At 48.9% G+C, this 16268-nt stretch overlaps 1 protein-coding gene across 2 annotated transcripts; it reads left to right on the top strand.

Moving 5' to 3' along the window:
* The first annotated feature begins 5242 nt into the window (after positions 1-5242).
* P2RX5 (purinergic receptor P2X 5) lies at positions 5243-16019 on the top strand. 2 transcript variants are annotated; one of them, XM_032129987.1, is made up of 12 exons: positions 5243-5885; positions 8590-8740; positions 9116-9235; positions 10016-10091; positions 10421-10517; positions 10877-10957; positions 11445-11583; positions 12175-12311; positions 12575-12668; positions 13192-13257; positions 13603-13685; positions 14083-16019. In XM_032129987.1, the coding sequence occupies exons 1-12, from the start codon at positions 5749-5751 to the stop codon at positions 14156-14158; spliced, it is 1257 nt and encodes a 418-aa protein (XP_031985878.1). In that variant the 5' UTR covers positions 5243-5748; the 3' UTR covers positions 14159-16019. The 2 variants fall into 2 exon arrangements, with proteins under 2 accessions (XP_031985878.1, XP_031985879.1); XM_032129988.1 differs by having other exon boundaries at positions 5245-5885; positions 9116-9187.
* Positions 16020-16268: the final 249 nt, after the last annotated feature.

Genomic DNA, 16268 nt, shown 5'->3' with positions numbered 1-16268 from the left:
CTTGTGTTCTTCCAGTGAAATGATCTTAGGCCCCCCTTTGTGGATTCCAAAGAAGGTCAAGGATGGACACTTGGTAGTGTTCCTTTCTCTGTCTCCCTATTTTTGTGGTTGTTTTATTTATGTTTGGTTGTTCATTAACCCCACAGATCTAATGTGTATTTTATTTATAAAAGATTAAACAAAGATCTCTCATTCAGACCTTCAGAAGACAAAAGAGCCCCTGTCTCCTTTGGCTTAACCAATATTGCCTGGTGGAAAAAAAACAAACAATCTTCCTCTCCTTTATTTTTCTACTTTCTTCCCTGAAATAAGCTTCCTTCATTACTTGGATGCCTTTTGTTGTCCCTTATGGCTCTCAAGGAGGTCAGCTCTTGCAGTGGGTAATGCTATTTTCCTTTTTCGATGCTTTTTCTTAAATGCATTACAGGGTTCTGTGACTTGTAATTTCCAGCGAGTGCCATCGACCATTTAATTCTTTGCAATCTCTGCAGCAGATGCCAAACACATTTGCAGTAATTGGATGGCACTTAAGGGATTAGTCAAGACTGCCAAGACTCAACTCATCCAAACCACAGCTGGCTTTTTGTGCTGTTTCCATGGGAGCCTTGCTGTGTCTGCTTCTAAATTTATTTGCAATCTACATTTTGAATAAAATCCCCTGTGCAGAAGCCTCGTGACCTGTCTGTGTGGCCCTGACTCTGTGGCAGTGGCACAGCTGTGGCATCTCCCTGAAAGACAGAAGATTTTCAAATGACCCTCGTTCAGGGTCAGGAACCATCTGCCCCCAGCCAGGTGAAGGAGCTGGCAGCAGTTTGGGGAGCAGGTTTTGTGGGCAGACGAGCTGCTGCAGATCTTCCAGAGGCCTCAGAGCTGCCAGGATGGTTCATGACCTTTCTGCCTCATGCAAAGGCAGCAGAGGATTTGCAGAGCCACTTCTTGGTTTCATCACCGTGGGCCCCCTCACTGAGCCAGCTTTGCATTTCTTCACAGCTTTGTGCTTCCCACAGGAGGACAGGACGTGTTTTGTGATGCTGCTTTGATCAGGGATGACACCAGTTGCTTATGGCTTTCTCACATGTCAGGAAGATTCCCAAACCTTGGGTTTCCCTCAGCATGTTCAGAAGCTGCCAGGTTTGTGTAGGACTGGGAATGCAGTGCCCTGAGGCCTTGCAGGAGAAAGTGAGTTCAGCTGATCAGGAGAAGGGTGTCAGTAGTTCTTCTTTATAAAGTGCAGGGCACTGACATAAGGGCATCAGAGATGAGCCATGGAGTGCTTTGCTGGGCTCAAGGGCCTGTTGGGGCAGCTTTATTTGGGGGGGTAATCGAATTTCAGCTCTAAAGAGACATTTCCTGTCCTTATTTCCTGTCAGGGTGAATGAGCTGAACGATGCTGCACTGGCTCTCCCACTCCCAGCTTGGCTAAGCTGGCTCCAGTTGGTCTGTGCAGCACAGCTGGGACACATCAGCCTCTTGCTGAACTGGGAACTGGTTTAGAACATCAGGGTCACACTGGTTTGGAGCAGACCTCACGTGAGGTCAGGTGCCAGGCTGAGGGAGCTGCTCAGGAAACTTTTTCCTCTGGGGGTCATGTCTGAGTAGTAGCTGTGTTTTCCTGTAACTGGAAGGAGTTACCAGCTGGTAATTCCAGGGAGGAAAGGTCAGAAGCCTTATTCTTTCTAGCTGTTTCCATGAGGAAGGTGAAGGAAGGGGATGAAGGTTTCTCCCCAGTACTTGCAGTAAGGTAAGACCTGGCAGAGGTATCAAGCCAGGACCAATTTCATGTCTTTGTGTTATCCAAGAAGTAAATACTGATCTGTTGGGTGTATTCAAGAGCAGGGTTTCACCTTTAAACCAGTGGTTAATGTGAATACACTTTTTATTAAATCCCTTCAGCTTTCACGCTTTGATTCAACATTCTTCTCGTATTTCCCAGGGATGCTTTTATTGTCTGACTTTAGGAGGTGAATTCATTGCAACACAGCGCTGCTGGTCCAGCTATCCTTGCACTCAGTCTCTCAGCAGTGTTTTATGTGCACTTATATTAATTTCTGGTACTGAATCTACCTGATCAATGCCAGCTCTCTCACGGAACAGGGCGTGATGGATTGGTTTCATTAGATGTGCGCTATTTTTCCTTCCCCTCTGATCCTCTTCCTCAAGCACTTTCCCTTCTTGGTTTGGGGGACTGGAGTGGAGAAATGTACCAGGTAATAATAACAACATTCCTGCACTCTGTATAGGAGATTCAGGACTTGGGAGGAACATGGAACGCATTCAAAGGCTGAAAATGGCTCTCCTGGAAATGGAGGGCTGAATCAAAGACAAAATATATTCTTCAACTTCAGCACTCTCCCATTTCCCTTCTCTTCCTTCAGACAGTTCTGGGTGCTCCTGTGGACTGTGACAGAAACTCTTCCCACAAGTTCCCTTTCCATTGTGGCTGGGTGTGCAGCTGTGCTGGTTAGGAGGATAAAGAGAGGCTGATTTACCCTGCCAAGTCCCAGCCAGGATTACAGGAGAAGCTGAACAGAGCATTTTCCACCGTGAGCTGCACACATTTCTTTGTCCTTGCACCTGAACCCATCACTTTCAGAGAGCAGCTCATACCTGATGTCACTGATTTCTGTGGGCATGAGCTGTGGTCTGAAGGAACTTCCTCTCTCAACTTGTCTGACTCTTCACCTTGGTTTTTTGTAGATGTTGACTGACAAGTATGACAGCGTGACAAGAAACCGCTAAAGGGGAGAGCTGACCTCTGCATTTTCTCCTTTCATTTCCTTGCCAAATCTCCTATTTACCTCCTCCCCATCACTCTGCTATTTCAGTAGCTGCCCTGGCGCCTGTTTCTAAGAGAAGATGGATCTGCATCACTCAGACATTTGCTGCAGGAGCATTTCAGTGCTGGAGGAATGTCTCAGCAGTTCTGAGTCAGCCTTTGGGAGCCGATGGGTTCTGTAGCACTTGGCAGCAGGGTGGAGGGCAGGGTGGGGACCACGGGGACAATCGGTGCCTAGGGGTGATCATTTGGCATGGGAAGTGAACAGGAGGAGTGCCCAAAACCGGCACTTCAGCAGCTGTGGTGAATCACGACTGTCCTGGCCAGGGCTGTCTGCCACTGCCTGGAAAGCACATGCTCTGTTTGGGTGAAATTTGAAGATATTATTGGGCTGATCTTGAAATCTTCCCATGCCACAGCGTCAGATGCGACCTTGCAGCGTTTCAAATGCCCCCAGATCGGGGCAGAGGTTGAAAGTTTAATTTTCACAGTCCCTTCAGGTGGCATTTAGAGGCTGAGATAAGCTCCAGGGAAGCTTAACACTGACAGGTGGAGGAAAAGTAGATGAGGAGCAGTCTGGGCAGACAGGGATGTGTATCCTATGAGTGTGTGTGAATTATGAGAAGGCAATCACTGTCAGAAGTGTGAGGAATTATGTACAGGTGTGGCATGGTGGGAATGGAAAAAAAAGAGAAAGGAGGAGTTTCAGTCCTGGAGGAGAAATCCTCCCTGGGAGAATTCCCAGACTGAGCAAACAGCCTTTGAGGGAATGGAGCAGAACTGGGGTGTTTTTTCATGGGAAATTCAGGATGTTGAACTCAAAAAGGGAAATACCTTGCAGAGAAGATTTGGCCTCTGTCCCTTGAGACACTAGGTTATTTTTATCTTTAACTGATGACAATCAGGCTTTGTTGGGTTATTTATCCCCCTGCTGTGAACGAAACTGCTTTCATTTGAGCACCCACAGATACTTTGACAAACCCAGCAGTAGACTTGGTTTCCAGGCAAGAAAAGAAAACCAAGGTGGTGAAAAACAGGTGATAGAAACAATACCTGTAAGAGCATGCCACAAGCTAAATTTTGCAGCAACAGCATTGTCAGCAAAAATTGGGCTTGGGCTGAGCAGTATTCTGAGGCACATTTGATACAAATGGAAACTTTTTATTCCAAAACAGCTACTGCACCAGTGCTTCTTCTTGATGCCTACAAAACTACAAGAAAATAACAGTTTTACCTTCGCTTTCTTGTTTTAATTTCAGTGATCAAATGTGGTTTACACCTTCAGGCCACACCTGGGGCAGAACATTACTCGCTCTAAGGAACGTTTTTTTTCTAACATTTCTCAGATTAATTGACAGTGTAAATCCTTTCTCAGATTAAGTGACCTGGTAAATAATTACAAAGGCTCAGGGCAGAGCTGCTCTGGCAGCCACGAGGTTACAAGGAGGCCACAGGCAGGTTTGTGTTCTAGTTTTGCTGGTGCTGGAGAAAGGTTTCTTTCCCTTTGCAGAGAAACTCTAGGGATGGCTCTGGGATGAGGGATAAAATCAGTGTTTGTTCCTTATGACGCTGGTTGTGATTCTCTTGTGATTTGGAGCAACTTCGTTAAAAACCAGATCCATCTGTTTAAATTTGACATGGAATTTAAGGAGGACGAAGGACAAAATTTTATAAAGCCTGCGATCATGAGAATGATTTTTCCAGGGAAGGGAGTTGTGCAAGGCAGTGGCTTTATTTTTCTGACTAATAGAAATAAAAGGAGATACAGGAGCACAGTAACTGTTAATGGCAAAGAAAGGTCAATTACAGGGAAATTATGTTCCTTCAAATGAATTTAGCCATTACCGCCTCCCTCTGTAATTCATTGTTGCAGTGAGCTGGGGAGCAAAGGCAGCTGCTGTGTCACTGGACTCTCGATGGCCTCGTGCTGTTGGTCCCTCATGACCCAGGGTGGAATTGGGGCAGCCCCAAAAGCCTCATCAAACTGAGATCTGGAGCTTTTGCTGTGTGGAGGGGCCTTTGGGGTAAGGTGAGACAGGCCTGGCTGGGAACCTCTTGCCCACATTGCTTCCTGAAACAAACCCAGGCTGCTCATCCTGTCATCTGTGCTTGTTTCCCCAGGCCCAGTTCCTGGAAATCGTTGATTTACCCTCAGGCACATGCTGAATTTATTCATTAGTTTCTTAGTTTGGGTTTTGGTGTGAAGGTGTGGGAGCCAGGCAGGTGTTTTGGGTGACTGTCGAGGACCCTGGTTCTCATTGCTCATGCAAACATTTAAGAAATCAAAAATTTAACCCAATGTGTTGTCATCCTGTAAAGGCTGAAGAAAGACCTTAATCATTAAGAAATAGTGAGAGACTGTAGCTGTGTCCCCTTGGATGCTGCAGCTGAGCTCTGCTCTCTGCAGACCAGTGACAGGACCCGAGGGAGCGGCTGCAGCTGTGTCAGGGAGGGTCAGGTTGGATGTCAGGAAAAGGTTCTTCCAGAGGCTGGTGGGGCACTGAACAGGCTCCCCAGCGAATGCTCACAACCTGACAGAGCTTCAGGAGTTTTTGGACAATGCCCCAGGCACAGGGTGGGATTTTTGGGGTGTCTGTGCAGGGCTAAGAGTTGGACTCGATGATTCTTGTGGGTCCCTTCCAGCTCAGCACGTTCTGTGATTGTGTGAACATGGCTTTACACTAGAACACATTTCATTCTGGGCATTTTGGAGGGGGAGAGAATGAAACCTGGGGGCAAAACTGAGTGGGGAGAAGGGCTTCCCCAAGGGATGAATCAGCTGAAAAGCAGCTCAGGAAGGATGTGACTTAGTGCAGCTGCTGGATTCTGACTGAGCTGCTGCCGGAGAGCAGCTGAGGGAGGGAGGGAGGAAGGAGGAGGAGGAGATCAGGGCTGGTGTGTCAGGTTTCCGTGCACTGCACGTGTGGGTGGTGCGAGCTGTGCCTGCTCCAGCCACCGAGCGAGCCGGGAGCATGGGGCAGGTGGCTTGGAAGGCTTTATTTCTGTCTCTTTTCGATTATAAAACGGAGAAATACGTCATTGCAAAGAACAAGAAGGTCGGGGTCCTCTACCGAGTGGTGCAGCTCTCCATCCTGGCTTACCTGGTGGGGTAAGAATCACTCTCTGCTTCGTATTTTGCTGGGATAAAGATGAATTTTGCTGTGATAAAGATGAATTAGGGTACTCTGCATAGCTGTGCCTCCTGATTTTAATGCAGGTAATTAGGTTTATACACCTGCATTTTGTAATGTCTAGTAGATTATAGCTGATTTTTCACCTGCTAGGGATAGCTAGATTCAGCTCTACCTTTCAGATTAAGCTCGGGTTAAAAATAGACCCAGTGACTATGGCTTTGTACTGCATTATTTATGCCTTTATTTCTATATCTTGTGGGAATGGTGCCAAACCTTAACACCAGACTCATCAGGAACAACGGGCATTAATGGCCATGCTGCTGAGCCTTGGGGCGCACCTGGGTTTTCTGCACAGCACCATGACCTGCTCAGCTCTGGATGGAAGGGAAGCAAGCAGAAAGTGGGAGATTTCTTTGCTGGAGTGGGCTGCAGCAGCCAGGCTTGTGGGGGCTGAGGCAGCAGGAATGTCGGCTGCCTTGCATTCATTTCAGAGCAGGGTGGCTTGGCTCAGGAATAGCTCGGGAAAGGCCCAGTTCTGCAGCAGGCTGGTCACACTGGTGTGTAATGGGCACAGGGATCGTCCCTGCAGGCTCAGACCTGGAATTATCCAGCCTGTGCTGTTGATTCCTGAGTTTCTGAGGCTTTTCGGATTGTGACAGCCAACTCTGTTCCCTTACTGTCTGTCCCTCGCTGTCTGTGCTTCTGAGTCCCGTCACCTTTCCCACACCTCGTGTTTCCACTGATTAAATATAGCAGAGTCATTTTTATGTGCCAGGCGTATTTATAGAAAGCTGTGCAGCCCCAGAACCTGCTCTAGTGAGCAGAGCACCAGTGAAGCCTCAGCAGTCTGGCATGGACTGGCTGAAGGTGGAATCCTGTGGATAACCCTGCCAAGGACTAAGAGGGATACAGTGTGGACAGGGAATGGCTGTTTTCCTCCCTTGGCATCTATTGCCTCCTGCAAACCCTTGGCACTGTCACTGATGGTCCCTGCAGCGGCTCCTTTGTGGCTGGGGCTTACAGGAACATGTTCCTCTTCAAAGGCTGGCTTGGGGTGGGGATCATCAAAATCTTCTGGATTACTTCTTTGGTGCAGCTGCCATTCCTTCATTGATTCGCTGCAGAAAAGGCAAGGGTCTGCTTCTGAGCCCTCCTGGGAGAGGAAATCAGTGTTCTTGGGAAAAGTAGGAAACTGCCGGGGTGGGGAATGTTAATGTGCAGGTTTGTCACACGTGGCAGGTGAAGGGCTGTGTTATAAACATATATTATAATGTTGGCTTCTCGCAAGTATTAAAGTAGATATTATAAAATGTTAGAAATGCTTTTTGCTGTGTGGATGTAGTTTTCTGTCTTTTTAGCAAGAATGTTAGCAAGTGTGAGCAAGTAAGATAATCTCCAAGGGAGCAGAGGATGAGGCCCAAGGAGCTGCTAATCAACACTTTGTCCAGGGAACAAAAGGGCCCAAAGGCTGCTCTGCCCGGAGAACGGGCGGCTGGGAGAGTCCGAGAGCCGCTATCACCGCTCTGCCCGGGGGGCAAAGAGGCCCAAAGCTGCAATCAGCCCTGACTGTCTGAGGAATTAAGAGATCCACCCTACCATGGACTCTTACCTAGCGGGCCCAAGAATCAAAAGAAATAAAACCACAAGGCAGAAGACTACGCACGCTCTAAAAAGGCGAAACCAAGGAGTGGCCATGCAGAACAGTTCCTGGAAAAGTTTGAATATGAATAGAGAACAGACAGTAAAAATGGTATAAAAAGGACTCACCTCGAGCATCAGGTGTGCTCTTGGCAGAGCGCCAAGGCACCCGGCCGTTATCCCTTTGCTTTATTTTATGTGTCTCTTATTGTCTTTATATTAAACCCTTTAAATTCTCACAGGAGAGTGAACCTCGTTTTTCACAGCTGTGTGCTGCCAGTGCTGCTCAGCCCCTTCCTCTCCTCATGGGCAGGAGAGTCCTGCAAAAGGGAGCTGTGCCACAGAAGTAGCCTCTCTTCCTCTCCCAACCTGCCCCAGCACCCTCAGCTTCTCCAAGGGTGATTTATTGTCCTGGCAGGTGATTTTAGCAGTATTGTGGGGGAGCTGGAAGCATTTCATTTAAGCCAGAGGTTTTCACCCAGGGAAATGGAACTCCTGCTGCTTTCCAGTGGGGAGAAGTAAGCAAAGCCTTCCCTTGGACTGCTTGGCAAGGCAGCAGTTCTCCCCGGGTGCAATCAGGTTGTTCCCATCACAATGGCTTACAAAAGACCCTGTATCCAGCTGAGAATATTCCCTCCAGGTTTCTGTGAGGAATACCCAGCTCACCTGCAGGAGTTTTATCTCCCCAGCCGTGCTCTGTTGCTGACTGGCAGTTCAGTGGCACATGTGAAACCAACCACGCTCTCCCCTGCAACAGCCTGTATTGTTTTTCATCTTGAGAACCACACAGCCCTGCTCTTCCTTTGTCTTTCTGAGGTTGCTGAGTGTAGCACAGACAGAGGTGGGAGGCTTTGGTTTTTTACCTCATGACCTGATATTACTCATTTCTCCCCTGCTTACAAGCACAGCTTGTGTCCAAGAGTTTATTTTTTATTAGCAGTAGTACTTACAGACGGTTTGGTGTCATTGGCATGTTTTGATTTTACCTTGGTGTGAATTTCTGTCTGACTGACCACATCTAACGCTGCTGTGTTCACACAGGTGGGTGTTTGTTGTCAAGAAAGGCTACCAGGACACAGACACGTCCCTCCAGAGCTCTGTCATTACCAAGCTAAAAGGGGTGGCCTTCACCAACACCTCGGAGCTGGGGGAGAGGCTGTGGGATGTTGCAGACTATGTCATCCCTCCCCAGGTTGGCATCACCCCCTGCTCCTGTTTCTGCCTGGGTGGGTGCTGAGGTGATCTATCCAGGTCTTTCCTGTGAATTAGCTGGAGCTGGGATACAAGGAAGTAATGCTGGAAGGGGTTTTCTGTTGTGACTTTTTATTTGAGATGCTGGGGTGCTCTGCCTCCCCCCAGGACCGTGGGCTGGCTCTTATGGTTGTGTGTGCACCCACAGCATGAGGGAATTCATCCAAACAAATCTCCACACAAAGGGTGATGTTGTATCTCAGCCTGAAAAGCTTCTGGAGAGAGGGGGGTTGTTCTCTTCTGCAGAGAGCTGCACCCTTCCTGTTACAAGTATTTTAAAAGTAAACCAGGTTTTCTAACTCTTTGTTTATTGCAGGGTGAAAGCGTCTTCTTTGTCATGACAAATCTGATTGTGACCCCAAACCAGAGACAAGACACGTGTCCTGAGGTAGGAAGAACTGAGCCCCTTGACCCCCAGACCCGTGCAAAACCAGGGGTAAGAACTGACAGAGGACACTTCTGGAGCAACAAAGAAAGGAAGGATGAAAAACAAGTGTTTTTTTCCTGTAGTGTAATACCTCAGTGGGGAGATTACTGTAAACCTGGGAGGCTCAGCTGTCTTAATTTCCAGAGGTGCTGATCATGTAGAGCCTTCCTGACTTTAGGTGGTATTGGATTTCTTCCCAGCTGGAGATGAGACCTGGCAGTGATTGCTCAGGGTTAGGAAAGGCCATGGGAAAACAACTTCAGGGTAGTTATGGGTAGAGGAGACTTTTTAAGAGCCCCATCCTCTGTAGGGATGTTTGGAATGGGCTGGAGCCCGGGGGAGGAAGTCTCTGGCTGTGCAGGAAGTGCTGTGTCCACGGAGCACATGGATTTTCCATGTCACAGCCCGGAGCACAGCTGGAGTGGTCAGGGCACTGCTGTCCTCTGGTGGCCGTGCAGGGGCAGATTTGGGCCAGAGAACTTCGTGGCTTAGATCCAAGGTAGGGCTATCTTAAAGCAAAGTGGCCTCCTCCCTGGTTTTGGTGAGTACTAATGTTGGTTTTTTTCAGTCTGTCCCTCTCCAGACTGAGCAGAAGCCAAAACCAGGACAGTGTGAGTGAATCCTGGTGCTCCTGGTGGTGGGATATATTTGCATGGCGCCCAGTTACCAGTTCAGCTGCGTGGTTTTAGTGCTCATACAGAGCATTCACCCCACGTCAGCAGCACTTTCTCACCCCTCCAGCTCTGGTGTCCTGTCACACTGTCCCTTGTGTCCTTTTCCACTTTGCAGAGTGCCAGCATTCCCGATGCCCTGTGTGACAATGACACCGACTGCCTGGAAGGGGAAGCAGTGGTGGCTGGCAATGGTAAGGGAAGGGTAATGTCCCTCTCTGTGCTGTGTCTGGTGTCCTTCAGAGGCCTCAGCCTGGTTACACCCCCTGATCTCTGATTTCAGAGAGCACCAAGGCCTTTCTTTTCTTTCCTCTCTTTTATTAAGATCCCTGCCTTGCTTGCAGCGGTGGCTGGGTCAGGGAACCCCAGGCTGCTCAGAGACACAACAAGAGGGTGTTTGTTCCAGCTGAGAGGCCCTTTCACAGCAGGGAGGAGAGGGAAAATCCTCTATTTTCACATGCCCTGTAGGCAAGGAGGGGAGGTGACTGCTCGGTGTGACCTTTTCTGTGATGTCTGCTCGCAGGGGTTAAGACTGGCCGTTGTTTGAAAGACAGGGACAGCACCAGAGGGACTTGTGAGATACTGGCCTGGTGCCCAGTGGAGAAAAGATCCAAGCCCAAGTATGTCCTGTTTCCAAGCTTGAGTTGCTTGGCTTGTGTGTCACTCAGGGCAGTTCCTGTGTCCCCTCTGCTTGCGTGCTTGCTCGAATGTTGGCTGTTCAGTGCAGGAGGGGGCTCTGCAAGGCCCCTCTGGCAGGACTGGCCCTCTGCTCCCCTTGCTTTGTTCCCTGGCTGTTCCCAGCTCTCAGGTCCCCTGAACCTGCACGCTCCTCACCAACCCCTTGCTGGCACTGTGGGGGAAGTGGCACGGCTGGCCTGGTGCCATCCAACCTTTTGGATGAAGATGCTTCTAAAATGGCAATTCAAGATTTCACATGTGTGCAGGGTATGAAGACAGAGAACAAACCCTTCTCTTCCAGGAAACCACTTCTGGGCAGTGCAGAAAACTTCACTGTTTACATCAAGAACTCGATTCGCTTCCCCAAGTTTAAGTTCTCCAAGTAAGTGCACAGGTTCCTGAGCTGCTCCTGCTCAACAGATATTCCCCCTCCTCCAGAAAAAAGAAGTCCCTGGACAAGGCTGGCAAAAAATGCAAATTTAAAAATATTTGTTTGCCTTTGCTGCTGCAAGATGAACAAACTAAAGCAGTGTAGAAAGGTGCGTGTTCTGGTTCTTGTCCCGGGCTCAGATAGGCATCTCTAGCATCCCTTTATTTTTCCCTTGAGAAAACCAGGTGGCCCTGAAGCAGTATGGCAACCTGCACCATGCGAGCCCAGATTCAACTGGCCAAATCCTTTTCTGGCCAGGAGGTCATTTTTGGGGAGACAGACTGCTTTCCCCAGGCCAGCAGCAGAGACACTCGCAGGGTGACAAGGCTGGTGTGCACAGAGGGTGTTGGAGAAGCCTTTTGCCTTTGTAGGCCTGGTGTAGGCTGTGAAGGCAAGGAAAGAGGGAGACAAGGTGGATTTCCCTGTTTCCTGCGTGCAGGATGAATGTGCTGGCAACTGACAACGAGTCCTACCTGAAGAGCTGTCGCTACAGCCAGGAGCATCCCTACTGCCCCATCTTCGTGCTGGGGAACATCGTCCGCTGGGCTGGGGGCAACTTCCAGGAAATGGCCTCGGAGGTAGGAGTGCCCCTCGGGCTCACGTGTGTTCCCAGCTGGCTGTACTGCTCACTGGGAGGCTGTGAGGGGTCACTGCCCAGGGAGCTGCCTCTTGTCCAGGCTGCACTGCAGAGGTGCCAGTGCTTAAAGTCAAGCTGGTCCCATTTATCCTGTCCCCAGGGAATGGGGGTCCTCTAAAAGAGCTGGTTGGGTCAGTTATCTTCTATTCAGGGCTGCCCAAACTGCTGCTCTGCCACTGGGGATTCTTTGTTTAATTTCAGTGTTACTACACTGTTGGTTTAAACCCAGAACCCTGGAACTCCGTCCCTGCATAAAAGATCATCTTCCCCACTGAAGTGTGGAATGAAATCAATGTCCTGGGATGAGAAGCCTCAGGATACCAGCACAGGGAAAAGTGGGGTTGTAGAGTACTAATGGGATTAATATCACACACCTGAACTCATCCCAGCCAGGCCTGTGTGCCCCCTTGTCTGTGACCAGAAGTGCAGCTGTTTCTTGTCCCTGGGGAAAACCTGCCCAAGGGTCTGACAAATTTGAAGACACTTTAACTGAACTAAGCTTAAACAACTCACCCTGTCTCTCTCTTTTAAGGGTGGTGTGATAGGAATTCAGATTGAATGGAACTGTGATCTTGATAAAGCCCCTTCTGAATGTAATCCTCACTATTCTTTTAGCCGGCTGGATAACAAGTCTGCAGAAACATCCATCTCTTCTGGATACAACTTCAGGTGGGTACAGAGGAGGGCACAATGCAGTACCACAGCTGGGCTGGGCTGCTTGGACTTGTAGGTGCTGGAGGTTGGCAGTGGAGTGGCACCAGCCTGTACCAGCCACTGCTCCAGCCAAGCACAGAGTGCTGCAGAGGAGGGAGGGGGGAAGAGAGTGCTCCTGGCAGGCTAAAGCTGGTTTTGCTAAGGGAACAGATCTGTTTGAAGAGATTTGTGAATTCAGAGGGGCAGGTGGACCTAAACCCAGCATTGTTGCATTCCAGGTTTGCCAAGTATTACCGGGATGCTGAGGGGGTCGACTACCGGACGCTCATTAAAGCGTACGGAATCCGCTTCGATGTGATGGTGAATGGCAAGGTGAGGCCCCAGGCCAGAATGTCCTAGAGCCTGGAGAGAAAGGAGGTGGGGACATTTCTCAGTGGGAAGGCAGCTCTGGGGTGAGACAGCCTCTCTGCCTTGTTGTAGGAAAGGGCTTTTCCCATCTGTCCATGTGGAGCTAACCCTGTGTAAGAGAGATTACCTGCAGTGCAGCTGAGCCTGCAACTCCTCTACTTAAAACCAGGCTCATGTAAAGCACTGGGCTTTACATGAAGAAGGAAATGTGCCCCAGAGACTTGTTTTCCATGTGCAAGCACTGCAGAGAAAAAGGAAACCTAATCCAGGGATGATGCAAGCTCAGAAATGCAGCCAAGGACAGTTGGATCTGAGACACACAGACCTTCAGCCTCCAAGATTGTTCACTGCAAATCCCCTGTGGTTGTGCCTGTGAACAAAACACACCCATGGGGCAGCAGCAGTTTCCCCAGTGTAGTACCACACCCTTGAGTTTGTTTTGTGAGTCGTTCTCTCAGTGGTGATTTCATGACCTTTCTTCTTCCAGGCAGGGAAATTTAACATCATTCCCACCATTATCAATATCAGCTCGGGGCTGGCACTCATGGGAGCTGTAAGTGAATGTTCTGTCTTAAAGTAACATATTGGGACCCAGACCTCAAATGGGATGAAAATGGGATGGGGTGTTGAAATCTTTTCCAGCAGAATCTTTACTACTCTGACTACTCAGCCAGATGTGTGTCTGTGTCCTGTCTTAAAGTCATTTATTAATGTACCTGGCACCTAAAACACCTCCACAGGGGGTATATAATATATATATATGCCCTGGGAAATACATGGAGAATGAAGGAAAGTACTGCTTCTCCAAGTTATTCTTTAATTAATGTTCATTTCTAATGAGATCAGAACAGTTCCTCTCCCATTTCAAAGATAAAACTCAAGTTCTTTCCTTTTGCAGGGAGCTTTCTTTTGTGACCTGGTGCTGCTGTATCTGATCAAGAAGAGCAACTTTTATCGAGGCAAAAAGTACGAGGAAGTGAAGTAAGTAGGCCTGGATTTGTGTTAAAAATCATGGCTTTTTGTTATGAGTGATAGAAATAGGAGGAGATACAGCAGCACAGTTCCAGGGAAATAAATTCCTCCAAATGAGTTTGGCCAAGTTATTGGCTCCCTCTGTATTCCTTGCTGCAGTGAGCTGGGGAGCAGAGGGAGCTGCTGTGTCATGGCTGGACTGGCAATGGCCTTGTGCTGTTGGTCCCTCAAGACCCAGGGTGGAATTGGGGCAGCTCCAAGAGCCTCATGAAACTGAGATCTGGAGCTTTCACTGTGTGGAAGGGCCTTTGGGGTAAGGTGAGACAGGCCTGGCTGGGAACCTCTTTGCTTTCTGAAACAAACCCAGGCTGCTCATCCTCTTTGTCACCTGTGCTTGTTTCCCCAGGTCCAGTTCCAGGAAGTCCTTGTCGAGCCCTACGCTGAACGGGAATCAGAGCCCAGACCAGCTCGGCACGCTCTAGGCACAGCAAGGGCTCTGCCAGCTGGACTCATGCTCCAGGAAAACCACACAGGTGTGGCACCACACCAGCACTGGGAGGTGGACATACCCCAGATCAGGCCTACTGTTACCAGGATTCCCAGAGGAAAAAGCCTCCTCTAAAGACTGCCTGCCTTTCTTCCCTAAGATTTCTCTGGTGTCCTGAGCTTGCAACAGTGTGTCATCACTATGGATTTATAAAATGATTTTTATAAAAGGACAAAGAAGGCACCAAAGGAATGTTTTCATGTCCACTGATAGATATATCTGTACTTATGCCAATAGCCAGCATTGTCCTGTGGCTGTGCTTTGCTTCCATGTGCAGAAAAGCTGTGATGGGAACCACCACTGGCACTTCGGGAAGGGCTGAAGCTGAAATCTAATTCCAACCAACCTAATTCCTGCTCTGCTGCCTTGGCAGCCACCGCTTCCAGCTCCTGCCTGGCTGATGTGACATCAGGTGTGAAGCAGCAGGACTGCTCTGCTCGGGAAGTGCAGGGAAATGTGGCATTGGAGCAGCTCTTGGAGCTGGGGAAGGGGCTGTGACCCTGCAGGACCTGAGGCAAGGGGGGACAGTCACTCCTATGGGGGGTTCATGCACTGGAAAGCAACGTGCCCCTGGAAGCACCTGCACAGGTTCTGCCTCCTTGGTTCAGTGCCTGGTTTCATTTGCTCAGGATTGTCCTTCCTGCATCACTTCCTGGTTTCTCGTGGTGGGGAGATCTGGATGGGGCACTCAATGCTTCTGTTTCTCACAGCACCCAGGGCTGTGCTGCAGACTAAAAAGGGCAGCTCTGCCAGTGACACAGGCCTTGTCAGCTTCCTCCAAATACACCAACAGCAGGGGAATTTAGAAGCCATCTGCCTGCTACTTCAACACCAGTAACCTCCAGGAAATACAAGTGGGGATGTAATCTCAGAAAAGGGCTTATGGAATATCATTGTGTTCTGTAAATGCTGCCCCATCACCACTGACTGGGGGCTGTCCTGATGAAGATTAAATGTGTCTGTGCACTCTGTGAATACAAAGATTTAAAGGGCTCCTGCTGCAGCATCTGAGCGTGGCCTTCATGGAGCTGCTGCCATCGAGTGTCTGCACAAATGGCACCAGCAGCTGCACCCACCTCTGCTTTAACTTCTTTAAGGTGGTTACTCTGAGGTACAGCTTCATCCTCAATTAAAATTCACCTCTGTTAGCAGCAGCAAACTCTGAACCCAGTCAATGATAGCAAACCCCACCCAGTCTAGTTCCCTCCCTCTGCTTCTGTGTATTGAGGCAAAAATGGGGCTAGAAAGTAGAATTAAACAGCAGAGTTAATTTAGGATAAGCCATATACCTCTGGTGCTCTGATCTCATCTAAAACCTTCTCTTCATGTCTGAAGTTTCTCCTCTAGGCAAATACAAGTCACCACGTGGGGAACTGCTCGAGAGTTACCACAGGCAGCCCAGGCTTTTGACTGTCAGGGTTTAATTCGAGTTGAGTAATTTCTGGATGGTGAAACACATGGTGAACCCCCTGCATGACATCAGGGCCTGGCACAACTCCTGGCGACCAAGCAGCTCCTCCTAACGTGCAAAGCTCAGTGTGCTCTGCTGAAACCATTGTTTTAACTTGCCAAAACATCCTCTTGTTGGAGGACTAAAGCTGTTTCCGGAATCTAAGTCTTCAGGCCTCGCAGATCCCCTAGAACATTTCCTTTCTTTATACTGTGTAACACAATTCCTACAACCCCTGCTGTTAATAAAACATAACCAGATTCCTTCTCAGGAGCTCGTTTCTTGACTTTGACTTTTTTTTCCTTCTTGTGTTTCATGTTCAGCAATAAAATGTGTCACTGTAGGCTACTGCTCCCTGAGAGTGTTCTGTACAGTGTTTTTGCAGGTCACAGCACCTTCTCTTGGTGATATACTGATATAAGCAAGTCAATGAATCACTTATTTTTGCAGAAACAGGGCTATAGGCAAGGCATTACCTGGATGGTGGGTGATGGAATTATCCTCTTGAGTGGCTTTTCTGGTGACCAGTGACAAACACCTGTGACAGTGTCATTTACTGATGGCAATTGTAGAAGAGAACGTTTGCACGTACATT

The sequence above is a fragment of the Corvus moneduloides genome, chromosome 20, assembly GCF_009650955.1.
Source record: "Corvus moneduloides isolate bCorMon1 chromosome 20, bCorMon1.pri, whole genome shotgun sequence".
NCBI classification, from domain to species: Eukaryota; Metazoa; Chordata; class Aves; order Passeriformes; family Corvidae; genus Corvus; species Corvus moneduloides.
The sequence above is the reverse complement of the archived record's forward strand: the minus strand, read 5'-3'. Positions and strand labels throughout refer to the sequence as shown.